The sequence below is a fragment of the Plasmodium malariae genome, assembly GCF_900090045.1.
Source record: "Plasmodium malariae genome assembly, chromosome: 12".
Taxonomy (NCBI): Eukaryota; Apicomplexa; class Aconoidasida; order Haemosporida; family Plasmodiidae; genus Plasmodium; species Plasmodium malariae.
This window is the reverse complement of record NC_041786.1, coordinates 3,124,813-3,145,187: the sequence shown is the minus strand read 5'-3', so window position 1 is coordinate 3,145,187 and position 20,375 is coordinate 3,124,813. Positions and strand designations below refer to the sequence as shown.

At 25.9% G+C, this 20,375-nt stretch overlaps 5 protein-coding genes across 5 annotated transcripts; 2 read left to right on the top strand and 3 right to left on the bottom strand.

Annotated features, from left to right (window-relative positions):
• Positions 1 to 759: 759 nt before the first annotated feature.
• Positions 760 to 1,833, bottom strand: PmUG01_12077600 (ubiquinol-cytochrome c reductase iron-sulfur subunit, putative; the record flags this gene model as incomplete). The annotated part of the gene is made up of 1 exon (XM_029007024.1): positions 760 to 1,833. One exon carries the CDS (start codon positions 1,831 to 1,833, stop codon positions 760 to 762), a length of 1,074 nt encoding a protein of 357 aa, XP_028863454.1.
• A 5,915-nt stretch (positions 1,834 to 7,748) lies between these two features.
• PmUG01_12077500 (CCAAT-binding transcription factor, putative) lies at positions 7,749 to 11,081 on the top strand (the record flags this gene model as incomplete). Its single annotated transcript, XM_029007023.1, has 1 exon — positions 7,749 to 11,081. The coding sequence occupies one exon, from the start codon at positions 7,749 to 7,751 to the stop codon at positions 11,079 to 11,081; it is 3,333 nt and encodes a 1,110-aa protein (XP_028863453.1).
• Positions 11,082 to 12,175: 1,094 nt separating this feature from the next.
• On the bottom strand, positions 12,176 to 12,718 carry PmUG01_12077400 (conserved Plasmodium protein, unknown function; the record flags this gene model as incomplete). The annotated part of the gene is made up of 1 exon (XM_029007020.1): positions 12,176 to 12,718. One exon carries the CDS (start codon positions 12,716 to 12,718, stop codon positions 12,176 to 12,178), a length of 543 nt encoding a protein of 180 aa, XP_028863452.1.
• Positions 12,719 to 13,514: 796 nt separating this feature from the next.
• PmUG01_12077300 (leucine carboxyl methyltransferase, putative) lies at positions 13,515 to 15,354 on the bottom strand (the record flags this gene model as incomplete). Its single annotated transcript, XM_029007019.1, has 6 exons — positions 13,515 to 13,877; positions 14,078 to 14,437; positions 14,523 to 14,585; positions 14,762 to 14,826; positions 15,008 to 15,096; positions 15,287 to 15,354. The coding sequence occupies 6 exons, from the start codon at positions 15,352 to 15,354 to the stop codon at positions 13,515 to 13,517; spliced, it is 1,008 nt and encodes a 335-aa protein (XP_028863451.1).
• A 3,476-nt stretch (positions 15,355 to 18,830) lies between these two features.
• PmUG01_12077200 (vesicle-associated membrane protein, putative) lies at positions 18,831 to 19,754 on the top strand (the record flags this gene model as incomplete). Its single annotated transcript, XM_029007018.1, has 2 exons — positions 18,831 to 19,323; positions 19,537 to 19,754. The coding sequence occupies 2 exons, from the start codon at positions 18,831 to 18,833 to the stop codon at positions 19,752 to 19,754; spliced, it is 711 nt and encodes a 236-aa protein (XP_028863450.1).
• Between the last annotated feature and the right edge of the window lie 621 nt (positions 19,755 to 20,375).

Genomic DNA, 20,375 nt, shown 5'->3' with positions numbered 1-20,375 from the left:
TTGTGATCACAAAAAAGGGTCACATGGGAATGCCTCTATTAAACTTTTTATTTTTATTTTATAATATTTTATTTTTTTCAGTCTTACTCTATCCTCACACCCCAAAATACGCATATACTCAGCCGAGGTACTGCAGGACGAATCGCTCATTCTAAATAAAACAAATTCGTAAATTTCATTTAATACATAAACCGTTTTCCCTTTTTTTTCCTCATCATTTTGCAACTTATGAAGGGAAATTGAAAAAAAAAATATGAACGACAACAATTGCTCAATAATTGAATCGTTAATTAACCTACATATCTGTAGTATACATGGCATACTGTATATACGTCCTCTTGTTGTTTTGCTATATATATATATATATATATATATATATATATATATGTACACATGTGCATACACTGGTCAGTTCTACTTCAAAAAGGCGCACACATACACCATAACATTTTAAAACAATGTTCGTTACAAATGCACTTCAAATTAAAAAAAAAAAAAAAAAAAAAAGAGCCCCTTTAAATGGAATGATGACTATTCGAATATGTATCGGCTAAAGCATATACAAAACTGGAGATTCTAACATGGACAATAAGGCAACACACATCTCCCTTAGATGTTGCAAAAATGGCAAAGTTAACTTGCGCTCAGTGGTAAGGAACAGAAGACACAGAAAAGTGTGATTCGTAAGACATTTCTTACACAATAGTGAAATAGGAAGGCATATATTCCCTAATCTCATTACTCCAGTACCACACCAAATCAACCAATTTTAATAGTATTTTCGTCAACAAATTCATATGGAGGAACTTCCAAATTTGAAGGTGCTGGGCCTTGACGAACCCTACCGGAATTATCATAATGAGATCCATGACATGGGCAAAAATAACCGCTATAATTTCCTCCAGGTGCAGGTATACAACCTAAATGAGTACAAACTCCTATATTAACTAGCCATTCGGGTTTAATTGTTCTGTCTGAATCTAATTGTGGGTCTCTCATGGTCTCAATTAGTTTATCATCATCTCTTGCTCTTTGAATATCTTCAGGAGTTCTATGCCTTACAAAAATAGGTTTACCCCTCCATTTAATAACAACATGTTCTCCTGGGCTAACTGTTCTCATATCTAATTCGGTAGTACCTTCTGCTACTAAATCCTTTGAAATCCAAAAAAAATGAACGGACTTACATATAGTTGATCTCATAATTGAAGACATAATAAAAAAATAAGATGCACTTATAAAATACATAAATGTTCTCCTATCTGCATTCCCACTTCTTAATCTGTATTCTCTAAAATCAGGATGATATTCAGAATTTATACTATCAGGGTTGGGTGTATTTTCAATATAACCAGCTGGTCTAAAATTATTGGGTTCAAACTTGCCTACGGAAACAACTGCAGGTTCATTAGGATCATTCCATACATCTGTTCTTGTTACATTAGCTCCACTAGCTAATTCACCTTTCTTTAAATCTGGTTTCCTAGGAAATACAGGTTCAGCTGTTTGATTATAGTGAGCATACCTCGTTCTTACAAATATACCTTCATACTGATGAGGATGATTTGATGGTTCAACTAATTCAGACAAATCGTCGACACTTTTATGACTAATGTTTTTCTTTTCTTCTATTTCCCATAATTTAATATCCTCCGCATGATCAAACAAATTCTTATAACTTGGATTTTCAGATGCAGGTGGTACTCTATCGTTTTCTTTTATGTTATGGTTAAATGTTCCACCAAAGGTTCTCTTACTAATTTTGTTAAACTCATTTTTTCTTGACCGTAAGTTACTTTTCAAAAACAAATCGATACTCCTAATTCTTATCATTTTATTCTCACGTACTCGTTTCTTCCTCTTTATATTTTTCGCACAATCCGTTCATTCCTCTTTGTAAGTTCATGCGTAAATACACACAAAATGTTACATAAATGCTTATAAAAAATTAATTAAGTACATACAGTTGCATTCCATGTATAGCAAATATGCCTTTGCAGATTTCCCTTTAACCAATCTTATATGCTTGTATGTATGTATTCGCTAATGTGTATATACAGACTTGTACATGCACGTGGGTATACAAATATTTACATATATACGTAAAAATATACACATACGTTTTTCATTAAAAACCCCTATTTCCGCGAACCTTCCGAAACATATGAAACAAATATAGCCCCTAATAATTTAAAGAAAACTAATTTATTTGATAATTGTGCTACACAAAAAAGAAAATGTAAAAGTGGCATTAATATAATGTGAACAAGTTTTGTATTTTACAAATGAACTAAAAAGTTTAGCCACACAACGCATAATGAACTTCAATTTATTTTACTTTCTTTTATTTCATTTCATTTTATTTCAATTCAACCCGTCTCATACCTTTCATTTCACCTTTTTTTTTTTTTTTTTTCATTTGATTAATGTATTTTTCCTCCACAAACGTATTGAGAAGACCATAATGCGTTTATAAAGAGAGTTGAGCAAAAATAATAATTCCAAATGTAGTAATAAAATTCGAATTTTATTTTTTTTAAATTATGCATACATCATTACATATGTACCTATACATATATATAAATGTATACGAATTTATTTTATCAGGACATTCATGAAAAAGGGATTGCTATCAAAAATTAAACTAACAAAACGTTTGCAATGGAATAGCAAAAAAGGCGTACAATTATAAGATGGAAAAATTTCCTTTAATAATGAAAAATTTACGCCCCCTCGCGTATGTGTAATTAAATGATGTAAGTACTTGCTTATATATACATAAATATATGTACGCGTACATATTAGTGCACATACGAAATCGTACTAAATTTTGCTTTTTCGGAAAAATGACATTAAGTAAGGATAACTAAACATATGAATAACACTATTCCCAAATTACAAAATTTTAAAAAATAAATAATGCGCTCAATTAAAAAAAAAAAAAAAAATTGCATTCCTGACCATTTATTATTGGAAATGTTCCATATTTTGTTTGACTTTTTATTTGTCACTCATATATGATATATAATATTAACCATTTTATACAGCTATAAAATAAAAATAGATAGTAATTGTTTCTTTACTAAAGAGGGGGACACACAAATACAAGTATGTATATACACTCATGTGTTCATGTATGATGCATATAAGAAATATTAAGAGAAGATTCTACGAAAAAGAAAAGCTTTGTGCCTGGAAGCTCATTGAACAAATGTGAAAGAAAAGTGTGCACAATTTCCGTTCATAATTTTTCAGGCATTTTGTTTTATTTCGCTTCGTTATATTTCGCTTCGTTCTATTTCGCTTCGTTCTATTTCGCTTCGTTATACATTTCATCGTTATATTTTGCAGCGTTATACTATGCTTTGTTATACTTAAAATTTTTTTCATACCAGGGTTAGGCTTGCAATTATTAAAGATCAGCAATATTTATATATAATAATTACACATATAATGTCGCGTAATTGCCGTTCATGTGTGAAGTATTCGCGTGAGATAGCTCAACAATGCTAGCATATTTGCTATACTATAAGAAAAACAAAATAAAATGAACGTAAAAATAAAAATAAAAATAGAGATACGCATTTCTATCAATTTTCGACTTAAGTAATGATAAAAACTAGACAACATGAGAATGATCCTTCCTAAAAGTAGTACATACGGACGAGGGTCGTTTTTTTTTTATTCCTTTTTTTATGGAAAGGTAAAATTGCACGTCACTGATTATATCTTATGTTAACCCTATTTTTTTATGATTCTTTTCGCGTTATATTTATGCTAAGTGAAATTCGCAGTGCAGAATTGGAGAAAAAAAAATTATAAGCAGTGAACAATATAATTACATGTTTGAAAGTTTTAACACTAGTAATGCTGCATTAATTGGCTGTGCTACAAAAAAAAAAAAAATAATAATACGAAAAAAGGACATACTACGTTAATTTTGTGACCGAACTTATTTCTTAGCAGCACAATGATTATTTTTATTTTACTAAAAGGATTATAATTTTAAAGAGGAAAATGGTTGCTCTTTATGAACAAGTAACCATTAATTACTCCATTTGTATATATATATATATATACATACGTACACACACATATACATATATGAGTAGTATAAAAAATGAAACCTTAAATATTTCTGTCATTTGCGGGAATGACTTTTTTCTTTGTGCGCAATGCAGTGGCAGTGGTATAAGAGAACGAAGTATGTAAAAATAAAATAAGTAAAAAAAAGAGGAAAATTATCTATTTTTATTATTCTAAAAAATGTATATATATATATATACAAATAGAAACCCACCCCCTTACAAAGTAATCTTTTTAAATATTACACATTTTTAGACTTCCGCAAGTAAAATATTTTTCCTTTTTCGTTTTTTTTTTTTTTTCTTGTTATATTAAAAATATTTAAAGATTGAAACTTGAACACAGCTTTCTTCAATTAATATAAAAAAGGAAAGAAAAAAAAAAAAGGAAAGCAAAAAGAAAAATAAAAGAAAATTTTTTTATTTTCTTTTTGTTTTTTTTGCCTGTCTTCCGTATAAAATGTATATATATTTTTTTTCTTTTTTTATTCTTCATTCTGTGTAATCTACGTATATATATATGTATATATATACATATAATTACAGCTTTCAATACTTGATTTTTTTCTTCTATTTTCTTCCTCCACCTATCATAATGTTGTAAAAGTAAAATTCTTTCTATATGCATATATATATATATAATATACAAAAAAAATTTTTTTTTTTTTTATTTACGAATATATACTAACGTCTATGTATAAAACATATTTTTAACTTTAAATATACTTTAATGTATTTTTTTTAAAACAACATTTTTATGTTTCTTTCCAATTTTTAGTTCATAACACACTGCTTGAATTCATTAATATTAATGTAGCAATTTTCAAAAAACACAACTGTTTGATGAGTGATTTGAAATACACATAGCAAAAAGAAAAAAAAGAAATAAAAGGAAATAAAATGAAAAAAATGAAAAAAACGAAAAAAACGAAAAAAAAGAAAAAAACTAAAAAAGGAAAAAAACGAAAAAAAAGAAAAAAAAGAAAAAAACTAAAAAAAGAAAAAAACTAAACAAATGAAAAAAACGAAAAAAATGAAAAAAACGAAAAAAATGGAAAAAAGAACGTAGAAAGGAAATTACAATTACCTTTTTTTTCATACATTTTGTCGGTTGTTCATCAGTTAAACTAAATCTTTAGGAGCGAAAAAATATTTTTAATAGAAAAAAAAAAAAAAATTCCCTAAGAGATTATAGAAAAATATTACATTTTTTTTGTTTATAATTTTGTGTATACAAGTGCATATTTTCATTATTTGTAAAAAAGGAAAAAAACAATATATATATACGAAACGATGTGTTAATATATATCTTATTAAATTTTATATCAGTACACATATAAAACATAAACGCCTATGTGTACTTATATGTATATATGTTCATTTATAGTTTTTACTTTTCTTACAACATACATTTTTGTGAGTTTCCTTAAGTATAGAATATACCTTTTTCGTCTTTGTTAAGAAATTATATTTTACTATTAAGACATATGCAAAAGTTCACATATAAATATAAGCACATTATATATATATGTGTAGACTTATACATGTTTGCGGCTTGTCCGTCCAGACTATTTTTTGCAGTCATTTTACTACTTTTTTTTCCTGTTTTGTCGTATATCTTCTCATGTATGTTTTACTTGTAAATATATTTATATTTGTATGTAAATATTTTATGTGTATGGGTCTATGTATTTATATATAAGCATGCATAATCCTACCTACTATTTTTGCTACATTCATCTCAAGGAGTCTTTAATTTTCCTTTTTTTTCCTTCATTTAAAATTTTTTGCTTTTTAAAATTATTATACTGTATTTCAATTTACATCGTATTTATTTTACAACAATTACACTTTTTAAGTTCATAAAAAATATATTTTTTTATTAATGTTAACTTCTGATAAGTTTATGAAATGATGTGTCAAACAATTTTAATTATTTTTTTTTATACATGTATATATATATATATACATACACATTTAAATAAATGACAGATATGTGAAAAAAATAATAAATGAGAGATACATAAATATTTCCTTTTTTCATTTTTCTTTTTCCTTTCCTTTTTTTCCATTTATCGTAATATAAAAAATTAAATTGATAGCAAGGCATATCTATTTCATTGTTTTATATTTATGTTTTCCTCATAAAGCCTTATATGTATAATTTTGTTATATGATAAAAAATAAAGAAAAAGAAAAAGAAACACCACGTATGCGAAAAAGTATATGTATATTTACATAAATACATACACATTCATGTGTTACACGCGAGTAATACACATACGTGCGTACGTCATTACAATTTTTTTTTTTAAAAAGCTTATCACATAAAAACCCATTTCATTGTGAAGTCCTTATTTATTTTTAGTAGTTTGTAAACAAAGTTTGTTTTTTGTGTAATTATTTTTTTTACATGTTCGTGCAAATTTTGGAAAATTCAAGAGAAAAACAAAAAGAAAAAGAAAAGATAAAAAGAAAACAGTAAATAAGAAAGCAGAAAGGAGAAAAAAGAAAAAAAATACAGTTAAAATATATTTAAGAGAACTTTATATTTTTTGTATAAATAACCACAAAAGTACATTACAGCATAAAAATTCATGTCCAGCGAACATTTTTTTTTTTTTATGTGTATTTGACAAAAGTTTCTGTGTTGACTGATTTCTGTTAGACTCCTTGTGATGCTCGAAAGCAAAACAAAAAAGAGAAGAAACAAGGAATCAAAGTAGATAAAACGAAGCCTCACATTTATTGTGTTTTTCACAGATTGCAGTTACATTTATGAATACATATAAATAAATATAAAAAGAATAGCACAAATAGTACAAACTAGTATAAAACAGAACGGCACATTTATGAACATTAAAAAAATTGGAGGACACCTTTAATATATTCATAACAATAAGCAGTGACTGAATAGTTTATAAAAAAAAAAAAAGAAAAAAAAAAGGGAAAAGATAAGAAAAGAAGTTGCTTTGCTACATGATATGCAGACTAGATGAAAAAGACCACATACATATATATGTATATATTTATATTCCTAGTTCACATTCACAAAAGTCAAAAAATGTACATATATGTAAATGCATGTGTGCGGGTACATATATTTGCATTATATATACACATATATATATTTTTTTTTTTTACATATTTGAAACAGTCATTTTATAAATTTATTTGTATTTTGGAAGATACTTTATTTCAATAATTAGTATTCATATGATTAATTTTTTCTGTTACGTTAACTTCGATTGTTTGAATTACGTAACTGTTTTGTCTATATCTCTGTTCTGGCCTATGTTGTTACATATGAAGCTTTGCTCCTTTGACTTGCATGAAATAATCATATCGAATTGAGAATATTCTTGCACATATATATGCATTTACTTATTTATTTATATTTCCTATATCTAAGCAAAAATAGTGCTACTAGTATTTCCTTTTACAAATATTATTATAACCATTTCTTTTGTCTCACAATCGTTACGTATATTACTGAGATTTGTTATTTTTTAATTTTTTTTAAACCTTTTGTTTTATTCCTCTCCTTCCTTTTCATCCCATCTCCTGCAGCCTTTTAGTACGTTTTATTATTATTATTTTTTTTTTTTTTTTCTGCTTCTTTTTTAATGGTATCCCTTTTTTTTCCACCCAATATATGTAGATATGAATATTAAAAACACGAAAAATGAAGAAGTCGACACTTTTTGGAAAAAACAGCTAGACGAGATAAATAACATGAGTTTAGAAGAATTAAAAACACATCATTTACCAATATCTAGAATAAAAAAAATTATGAAAGAAGATGATGAGATAAAAAGTAACCAAATGGTGTCAGCTGATACACCTGTATTATTAGCAAAGGCATGTGAATTATTTATTATGGAGTTGACTAGCTATGCATGGAAGTACACTGAAGAAAGTAAAAGAAGAACATTACAAAGACAAGATGTTATTGCAGCTGCTTGTAAAAAAGATATATTCGATTTTTTAATTGACTTAATACCAATAGAAGACCGAATTAAAAACATCAATTTAAATATGAAAGGGATAACAAAAAAAAACAGTGGCAAGATTAATTTTGATGTGGTAAAGCAGTATTATAACCAATATACTCCATCTTGTACTGATAGAAATAGTATCGGTACACATGTTGCAAATACCTTGGCTACTTCCAACACGGTTAATACGATAAACACGATAAACACGATCAACACGACTAATACGACTAACTCGGCCTACACTTCTAACACTGCTAACATCAATAGCCCTTATAACAACTGCTCAAACAATTTTAGTTCCATATATAGGATAAACGACTCAGATAACGCAATGAATTACCCCGTTAACTTTCCAAGTAATTTACTTATGAGTTTGAGTCAGAGCAACCATTTTTTCGAGGATAATTCTAACCCAAACCATAATAGCAATAACAGTTATAATATCAATAATAGTATGAACTATGGTGTAACAAACAGAGGAAATCATAGCGGAAATATTAATGGCAATAATAGCGGCAACATGAGCTGCAATATGAGCGGAAGTATTAGCGGGAGTATGAACGGAAGTATGAACGGAAGTGTTAGCGGAAATAATAGTGGTAGTAATGGTGGTCGTTATAGTGATCGAAATAGTGCTAATAATAGCAGAAACAGCCTTTCCATGTACGATATTAACGCGATTGCAAAGTACAACCGAGGTACCCCATCCAGCAATAATAACAACTTTTCAATGGATGAGATTTTTAGTAATAACAATATGGAGCATATGAACTTTAACAACTATGCAATTAATAACAGTAAGAATAGACAATATAAAGAAGATATGGTGAAAAATAATATGCTAAGTGAATCTGGTGATATTAGTAATGAAATATTTCAAAATATACAAGCTAGTAGAACTATAAATATACCAAGTACAATGCAAAATAAAGATTTTCATCATAGGAACAATACGACGTATAAAAAGATACAACAAATAAATAATAAAATTTGTTATCCTATGAATACAACTGTTCCAGGAGAAGGTAATAATCACAATTCTAATGGGAACTCCAATATGAATATAAGTATGTCGTACAATGAATTTAACGATGAAATGAAAAAAGAAAATTTTCACTCCAGTGAACAAGCAATACAAGATATGTACATGCATGATATAAGTTCAAGTTTTCAAAGATATCCATCTGTAAAAACTGATGATAAAGCTACTGATGATTACAAATTACAACAGGGGTATACATACAATTATCATAATAGTGCCAACAAAATAAACAGCAATTTAATTAGCGCCATCTCAAATAATAATTTAATTGATAACTTAAATAATGGTCTAGTTAACATCCCATCGAAGAACTGTATAGTTAACACTCCCACAAATAACAACCTTATTAGAAATACTCAAAATATTAATATAAATGAAAACATTCCCAGAGTTATATCAGCATGTTCCCCTTCTTTTGACCTAAAGAATAACACGAATATGGACGTGTCAAAAATGATAACTAACAGGGTACCAAATAATGAGATGAAAAATAATTTTAATAAAAATAATAATTCTCATAATAATATGATTAAACAAAATAATATTACCTTAAATGAGTATAGCAATATTGCGAATAATATGCAAGGAAATTTTAAAAATGATATGATGAATATGAACTTCTTATCTGCTAAATCAAATAGAGACTTAAACAAAGACATGTTAAATAATTATTTTAAAATGAATTACAACAACCCAACAGCTACTAGCACTACCACTTCTACAGCTGCCACTACTACAACAAATGTTAACAGTCAAAGTGGTTACAGCAATCATGCTAGTCACAGCAGTCTCAGTAGTCACAAGAACCAGAGCAGTCAAAGTAATCACAGCAATCATAGCAATCGCAACACTCAAAATAGTCATAGTAATCGAGGTAGTCATAACAATCGAAACAGTCATCATAACCACAAGTTAAACAACACACAGTCCAGTGATAACCGAATAAAAGACGCACTATTAAATGATATCCTACTGAGTGACAGCCTTCTGACGAATCAGTTGAATAACGGACAAATGAGTAGTAATCTATTAAACAGTAACCAGGTCATTAGCAAACAGTTAATTAACAATCAGTTAGTGATCAATCCGTTAAGCAATAATCAGCTAGCTAATAACCAGTTAAGCAATAATCAGCTAGCTAATAACCAGTTAAGCAGTAACCAACTAACTAATAACCAGTTAAGCAGTAACCAACTAACTAATAACCAATTAAGCAGTAACCAACTAACTAATAACCAGTTAAGCAGTAACCAACTAACTAATAACCAGTTAAGCAGTAACCAACTAACTAATAACCAGTTAAGCAGTAACCAACTAGCAAATAACCAAATAATTAATAACAATCTAGTTAAAAATCACATAGTCAAAAGCCATTTAACTAATAACCAACTTGTTAATAACCAAATGGCAAACAGTCAGATGACTAATAACCAAATGGCTAATAACCCAATGAATCATCACATGAATAATTCATTAAACAGTCATATGAATATTCATTTAAACAACAAAATAAATAACCAATTAAAAAACCACATTAATAGTCAGTTAAATACTCAACCAAATTCACATATGAGTGCTACAATGAATAAACAGCTAACGTCCCTAATGAATGAAACTTCTATGAACAATATAAATGAAAATATTATAAATGATATTATCAATAATTCAGAAACTAGTGTAACCAAAAATTCTTCAATAAATATAATTAATCAAAATATCGATAATAGCGTTGTACATAATCATTTAAATAATATCATACCAAATATGAAACCAAATATACAACAGAATATGAAAGTTAATGTCCATTCAAATATGTATATGAACCCTAATGCACAGAATGTTCCCTACCAACCTTCGCACAAATATGCAATGCCAGAAAATAATTACATATGTAATTATAACCCGCAACAATATCATAACAATAAAGTAAAGAAAAAAACGTATACCTATTCGTAGAAATTTGCAAATGTTCATACACATATACATTCACGTACGCATACATGTACACGCACATGTAACTACAACAAAAAATATTTCTTTATAATCACATTTTGGCTTCCTTTTTTTTTTTTTTTTTTTTAGACCATTAATGAAAAATTAACAGATAATTTTTAAGATTTATAAATTTGTTTAATGCATATTTCGAACAAGTTATTTGTCGCTGTGGTGTCATATATCCATACCTGTATATGCATATACATGTATGCAAAAGCAAACAGATGTACATATATATATATATATATAGGTATTTTTTTTTTTTCCCCTGTAATTTTTTAATTTCAACACATAAATTATCCAATAGGCGGTGAGCACCAAATTAAGTGAGAACAATATACGATGCACACTTGTAATAATGTATATTTTTTTTCATTTATTTTTTTTTTTTGTTGTTGTTGTGCTTCACATTTATAGTTCTCTTTATATTTAAATTACAACTGTAAAATATTTATTCAACTTTATAAGTATATTATAAATTACAAAAATACAAAGAAAGCAATGGGTAAATTAAAATGCAAAAGGTGCTTCTTTTTTTTTTCTATTTTTTTTATCAATTGAGCATATGCGTTTTACTGATTTTTTTAAATTACTAAATTGTAAGAAAAATAATTCTTTTTTAAATAATCTATTACTCTCCAATTTTACCATCTTCAAGATAAAATACTTATTGCAATTTTTTTTATATAAAATTCTATTTTTATTTGTCGCTCTTATTAAGTAGGTACTCTTACACGAGCGGCTAAGCATTTATTCGAAATGCTAAAATGGATAATAATATGGAAGTAATGATAGTGATAACATAATAATATGTTAAGAAAAAATGGTACTAGTTTTTATAGAAAAAGGGAAGAAGTGTTGTAACTTGAAACAAATGATTGTATGCGCATAAAAAAAAAAAAAAAAAAAAAAAAAATTACATTATACGTATCATATATATATATATATATATATATGTGTACGCGTGTGTAATTATAGCTTCAAATGGTGCAGGGTGTGCAGGTAATTGATGAGGCCCTGAATAACGGCTAACGGCTTCGTTTTCTTCCTTCTATTCACTCCTCCGGCTGTTCATTTGATTGAATATACCCTATGCTTTCATAATATTTTTGCATATATTTGTGAGAATTCTTTTCATGCGTCGGGTTATCAATGTCATATTTTGGAACTTCGAAAAAAAATGGAAACCTACCATAAAATGCAGTCCTTTTGGGTCTAAAACACCAGGGGTCTACTTCTTGGTAATCTGATTCATTATCTATTAATGTGCTTTTAAACGACTGACTAAAATTTCTTAACCAGTGATTATAATATGGGAGTGAATAAGCATGATGTTGGTATCTGTCAATTATATTTCTTCTTTTATCTTGTCTTCTAAAATGTACATCAGGATTAAACAGTAAATGTCGTATTAAAAATGACACAGATATTGCTACTGCATAGTATGATATAAAATAATAATTATATTGAGTTGGATCGTTAAACCAACTATTGTAACTCTTTTTAAAAAAATATCTTAACAGCTTATTATCAGAATAGCAACCATTGAAGTTACGAAAAAAGTTGAAAAAATGTTGCGCGTTCTCAAATATAAACATTCTTAAATAAAAATAAAAAAAAAGAAAAGAAAATTCAAGCTATACCATAATATTCAAAAATCTCAAACTGTTAATCTGATTTGTTTTTGTTTTTACAGGATATGAAAAAACAGATAAATAACAGAATTGTAGGAATATTTTTCTATTTTTAATTTATCTTTTCCTTTTACACATTCTTCTAAATATTAGGAAAAATGTATGTTTCATCTACCATTTACAGTTTATGCTTTGCTTCATATTTTAATTTTTATTTTACTTCGTATATTCTTATTTTACTTTGAATTTTTCTTATTTTACTTTGTATTTTTCTTATTGAATTTCGTACTTTGCAATTTAACTTGTTACTTTTTCACTTTATTTCACTATTTTTTATTTTATTATACTATTTTACATTTTCTTTTTTTTCTTCTCTTTTTTTTTTTTTTTTCATTACTACAAAATTGTTCATCAACAATTCATATGCACAGCAGTATGTTAAGAATTTTTATTTTAATTTTTCGTTTTAACTGAGTATTCAAGTTTATGCTTTTTAATGCATTGCACACTTCTTAAATGGATAGTGCCTTGTGACATGAAATTGAAGTTAAAATTATTTTACTCTGTTATCATTTATAAAAAGTTTTTAATTTAAATTCGATGAAACAAATAAACAAATAAACAAATAAATATATGTATATATATATATATATAAGCAAAAAATATATATCCATGTACCAAGTAACGTTAAAATAAAATGTACACATGTATGTTTTGCAAGTGTGCTATTTTAAATATAAAAGAATGTACACCCTTACACCTATTTAATGTAGGCCTCCTCTTTCCTTTTTTTTTTTACTTTTAAAAAATCATTTAACTCATTTAAGTTTAAATTATTGTGACAGTTGAATGCAACAAGTATGAAATAATGATTTTGTAACAGCTTCCATTCTTCAAACTCGTCAAACATTTCTAGTTTCTCAACCATCTTTCTTTCCTCTGTACTTATGTGGTAATCATATATTTCATTCATGTCATTTATATACACATTAAGCCAACCTAGTGTTTTAAACCTTTTCAGTTGTAAATCTAAATTGTTGTACTTATAAATACTTTTTAATTTTATGCCTCTTTGGCTAAAATTGTCTATCATTACCTTTCCAAATGCCGTACTTGGGTTAATCTTGCAAATGAAAAAATAAGGGAAATGTTAGGGCAAAAACATGGAAAGGTATCAACTTGGCAAGAAAAAAACATAGAAATGCATAAACTTAGCAAGAAAAAAACATAGAAATGTATAAACTTAGCAAGAAAAAAACATAGAAATGCATAAACTTAGCAAGAAAAAAACATGACATGGAATAAAAGCGACTGCTGAATTACCTGTTCGTACACAATTATGCAGGAAGTATTTTGCATAATTTCACTTAACTTTTTTATCAAATGATCACTGTTTTCGACTTCTAAATATATGAGAACACATTCACATATAAAAAGGGTGGGTAATCTAAAATCAAACCCATGACTTGTTAAAATATTTTCCAAACATATGGAATTATTTAAATCGAAAGAAAGCATTTTATAATTCTCACAATTGATAACATCTCCTTCTTCGTTTTCTTTACATTTCTCATCATATTTTAAAAATTTTTTTAATAGTTCGACATTCTTTATTATGCTCGTTTTTTCATGTAATAATTCAAAGAAATCAATTTCGTAGTATTTCACGTTTTTGCCTTGTTCCTGTTAATAAATAAATATAAAATATTAAAAAAGTTCTATGAGAACGTTCATAAATGAGTTCATAAGAATTTAATTCTTTCATTACGCAAGCCCAAAAAAAGGTAGTGTCTAAACCTGCGCCGATGTTCACTACTTGAACAGGTTGCGCCTACAAATAACGTCATAAACGTGCACGCACATATATATATATATATATATATGCATGCATATATACATACGTAAGTAGAAACGTACATACATGTATATACGTTTTGCGGACGTAATGGTCACACATATGTATTAACAAAATTCCTTAAGGAGATTACTGTTTCCTTTTTCAGTTACATTGTCAAATGACTTAAAAAAAAGCTCAATATATTTTCTCAAAGCTGCAACACGGGAATAATAACCTTTCACCAATAAAAAAAAATATATATGTATATATCCAGAGGAACATATGAGAATATATTAAAGCATTTTTTAAAAAGGTGAATGTTAAAATACGAGTAATTTATAAGTAAATATGTATTAATGAAACAAAATTTAATAATGCCTACATATCTATAAACGTAAATATTTTTATTTATAAACCTCTATTTATTAGAGGACTTCTCTTCTCTATTTTTTTTACAAAATATTTCAAGAACGGGTCATCGTAGTACCCTAACTGAACAGCAGAACTGAAAAGGTTAAAAAAATAAAATAAAATAGATAATCATATATATATATATGCACACCTGCCTCCTTTATATGTACATATTCTATTTATTCACAATCCTTATATGTAGAAACAGTTATATCATCAAATCGTTGCTTGTTAAAATGTTTTTAACATTTTTTCTCTTTTTTATTTTTGCTTTTAAAAGTAACAATTTACTACTAGCCGCCTCGTATGTTGTGCTCTGAACTTTAGTATTCGATAATTTTAGTGTACTCATATTTTTCTATTATTTCCCTTTTATATTTATTTTTAATGTAAAAAAAGGGTAGCTGTACTTCAAAAAAAAAAAACGTACAGGCCCTCAGTTAAATTATTGTGTTTTTAAGATAACAGTTTAAATAACATGTTCATTATAAAAAGCATTCGAGTTTCTTTTTTCTATTTCTTTATACTTTTATTTTTTTCTATTTATTTTTTCATTTTTTTTTTTTCTTTCTCTATTTATTTCTTCCTTATTTTTCATTTTTTTTTTTTTTTTTTTCCTAGGTATAAACTAATGCTCAAATATTATAGAAGTTTTATATAAAGCTTAATTTTGATGGATCTATTTTTGCAATATTAATACATTTAGTAAAGCTTTGCTTAAATGAAATGTTATTCATTGTGAACTTTAAAATAGCAAAACAATATAAAATTAAATAATAAAATTAGAAAATCCTTTTTTTTTTTTTTAAATAATAACCTTCCTTTTTAATCAAACTTGATTGTAATTTTTTCTAATTGACTTTTTCACAATGAAATTGTTTTAGTATTGATACATCTTAATGTGTTATACTGTGGATTTATTCCATATAATACAAGTCGTTATGCGCGTAAACATATAACACTCAAAATACAAACAAACACGTTTATATTTGTATATATATGTGAATGTACATGTATGTATACCTATATCTATATATATCTATATATATATATATATATATATATACATACATATAGATATACATACATATAGATATACATACATATAGATATACATACATATAGATATACATACATATAGATATAGATAGCTATAAATATATATAGATATATTTGTGTATACTAATTAAATCCTACATTATATGCCTAGAAAATTTGCTTTCTCCTTTAAATGCGATATAGACATGAATTGGAAAACACCCATATGTATTATTTGGTACTTCATATAAATTTTTTATACATCATGCTTATTTTTAATAATATGTACTTTAATTTTTCTATTTTATAAAATACATTGCATAATGTACATCTTTTGTAAAAAACAAAAAAAGAGGGGTATAAAAAATATGACAAAAAACATATGGAAGACGAAACAGTCAGGGGAGTTTAAACAAAAGTTTGAAAAAAAAAGGGAAGAACCCTATTTACCTACATGAACTATCGTGTAAAATGTCGTATATTATATTGTGAAAAAATTATGTACATAATAAAAAAAAAGAAAAACTTACAAAAATGGTTATGCTCCAAATATATTTATACAGTATGATGAAATAGAACACGTTGTTCTTATTTTTCATATTTCCCTTGATTTTTTTTTTTTAAATAGTAACACCTTTGTATTGCTTTTTAAAATTCAGTTACAACAATAAACCTTTTCACTTACACCATTTTTCACTATATATATACCAATTTTTTAACCAAACGTATTTCTATAATTTTATTGTTTGCATATTATATGTATTAAGATAACTTATGCGCGTTTAAAAAAGCTGTACAGTATTATTGATGATGCTATGCCATTTTTAAAATTACGAACTTGATTTTTTTTTTTTTTTTTTTTTTTTTTGTCCTATAGTGTTTTTCCCTATATTGAATCATGTATATTATTTCGGATTGTACATCGCACAAATAATTCATTTTATAAAAAAAAAAGAGAGAGAACTACATTGTAAGTAAACAGTAAGGCACACAATATAGTAAGTCTTCTTAGTCTTAATATATATGTATGCAAATACATACAAACATTTATATATATGTATACGAATATATACAAACAAATATATATGCGAATATATATATGTATTTATTTACATAATAAGCAAATTTCATTTTATATTTTTCTTGGGGAAGTTAATATTTAATTTATTTTATTTTTCCTCGTACATAGGACAATTTGTTCGCTACATTTTCGATATCATATTCTTAAAAGAAAACATGCATATTTTTATTAATAATTTTGATCAGTAGTAATTAGTTTTTTTTTTTTCTTTTTTAATTATTTGATCATCGCAAAAAAACTACAGAAGGTGAAATATTGTAAATCTTTGGGTCATTGCCGAATCTACCAAGGTTTATTATATTTCTAATATATATATTGTATGTATATATACGTGTGCATATGAACATATATAAATATTAATAATTAAAAAAAATTGTCTCACGTGTTATTTTGAAAACTTGTTTTGCTTATTTAATATTAAAAAATTCGTTTTTTCCATGTAGTATGCACTTGAAGTACTTACTGCAATGCAAAGGAAAGAAGACATCTTATATTGAATGGTTCTTAAAAGAAAAAAATCAATTCCGCTTTCTTTTTTTTTTTTTTTTTAAACCTCCAAATTTGTGCTCATATAACTTTTTTTTTTTTTTTTTCAATGTTTTGGCAAGTACATTTTACATATAAAAATATTATTTTATTATAATATAGTATAAATATAACACGTACATATACATACATAATAAAATGTATATGCACGTATATATGCATATATGTAATATATATATATAATACATTTTTACTCTTATAATATGCATATACTGTATGTATTATGTACGTATAAATATATATACGTGTATATGTATATACCATGTGGGGATAAAAAAATATTTAGATTTATTTTCTTTTTTATTTTAAGCCTTTATTTTTTTTTTTAAATATAAGAAAAAATTATATTTAAACATTGTAATTGATTCACATTGATTTGTATAAAATTTTGCAATTTTTTTTTTTTTTAATACAGTATTATTTCTTTTTTTCTTTTTTCCATTTATATATATTATTTTCTATTTTGCTATCCCTCCAATGCTTTTCATTAATAAAAAGTTTTTTGTTTAAAAATTGTATCATAAAGGAAAAAAAAGTACATATACACTTACATTTATTATATTATATATATATATATGTATGTACGCATTATATATATTATTTGTACGTATTATATATATATTATTTGTACGTATTATATATATATTATTTGTACGTACATATATATATTTGTACGTATTTTTTTATTATAGTTTTTTTTTTTTTTTATTTCACATAGCCATTTATTATTCCTTAATATAATGCAATACTTATTTTATACATAATACATTGAACTTTTTAGTTAAAGGTTTATACATTTTTATAACTTAGATATACTTTTGACATACTGAAAAATAATTAAAAATAAAAATATTGTAAGAAATTCAAAAGTTTTTCTCCAACAAATTAAGATTTGGAATTTTTGTAACAGGAGAAAAGGGCAACATAAGAAAAAAAAATAAAGAACAGATCAAGGGGCAGCATAAAGAACAGATTAAGAGGAAAAATCAAGAAAAAGTTAAGTGTAAAAAAAAAGTATATATTAAGTGGCAGAAAAAAGAACAAGTTTAGGGGGAAAATAAAGATTAAATTGAGGGGGAAAATAAGGATTATATTCAGGAGCAACTTAAAGAATAAAAAAAGGAGGACAAAACGAAATAAATTTAAAAAGGAAAAGTTTAAAAATGAAACTACTGAGAGTAAGTCCAGAAAAAAATATAGAATTTCCTCTTGTTCATTTTCAAGCAGTAACACAAGTTGTGAAATTAGAAAATATAAGTGATAAAAAGGTTGCATTTAAAATAAAAACAACAGCTCCGAACAATTATTTAGTTCGACCATCTTTTGGCTTAATTCATGTAAGAGAAACAATAGATATTCAAATAATTTTACAACCCTTATCAGATAAAGATAATATAACAAATGATAAATTTCAAGTTCAGTGTTTAAATGTTGATGATGATACAGTTGTCGATAAACAATTTTGGGTTACAGTTAATAAAAACGAAATACAAGATCATAAACTTATAGTTGTTTTAAATGATGAAAGTACTAGTAAATTACCCCATTCCTATTTACCATCTAATAATATACCACTTTCCGAAATGAATAATAAAAATAATAATTTAAATTATGTAGAAAATAACTTAAATACAGATGATACTAATATAGCCGAAGGTATAAAACAAAAAGATATACTTACACCAGTATTGAGCACTTATACCTTGTATATATATATATATATATATTCCTATGTGTGTGTGCATGCATATATGTGCCTATTTGAACATGTACATACATAAATATATACATACGTACATATATGTAAGTATACATGAGGTAACTAACCAAATTAATTTTTATTTTTATTTTTTTACGAAGGTTTAAAAGGTGGATTGCCAGGTATGCAGAGGAAGTATCATGAACTTTTAAATTACTGCGTTTTTGTGGACAAGCAAAAAGCAGCATTAGAAAAAGAAAATGAAAGTTTAAAAAATCAACTAAAAGCATATAGTAGCAATTACAATAAGTTTTTTATTGACAATAAACTAATACCAGTTATTATCATTATGCTAGCTATTGTTACGAAGTACATGGGATATTGGTAAATTTATTTCTCAGTTAAGATTATTTATTCGTATTATGCTTATTTGTCAGCGTAATATCTATATAAATATATATATAGATATATACCCATTTTTATAATGTCATTAAAACAAAAAAAAAAAAAAAAAAAAAAAAAGAAAAGAAAAGAAAAGAAAAAAGAAAAAAACTGTTTATTCATTAAAATTATTTATTTATGTGTGTATTATAATAATATTGAAATTACTACAATTTTAACATGATGATGGCTAAATTACAGCAATGTTAATTATTATACTAACAGTATAACAACATGAAGGACTTCAGTGAAAACAGCAGAATTATATAAAACTCATCTAGACTTTTTGTTTTGAATTTTTTAAAAAAAGTTTTTATTTCTCCATTACTTTTTAATATAAATTAATATAATTCATGAAATTTAATGTGAACTGATACGACGTATTTTATTAATGTGTAAAAAGGGGAAATGTCTACCTATATATATATATATATATATATACATATACGTATATAGGTATGTAGGTGCATATATGTAGGTATATATTTTCCCCTTGTATTCCATTTTTCGTATTATCCATGTGTACTTTTGCATTTGCCCCTTTTTTAAAATATAATAAGTATATATA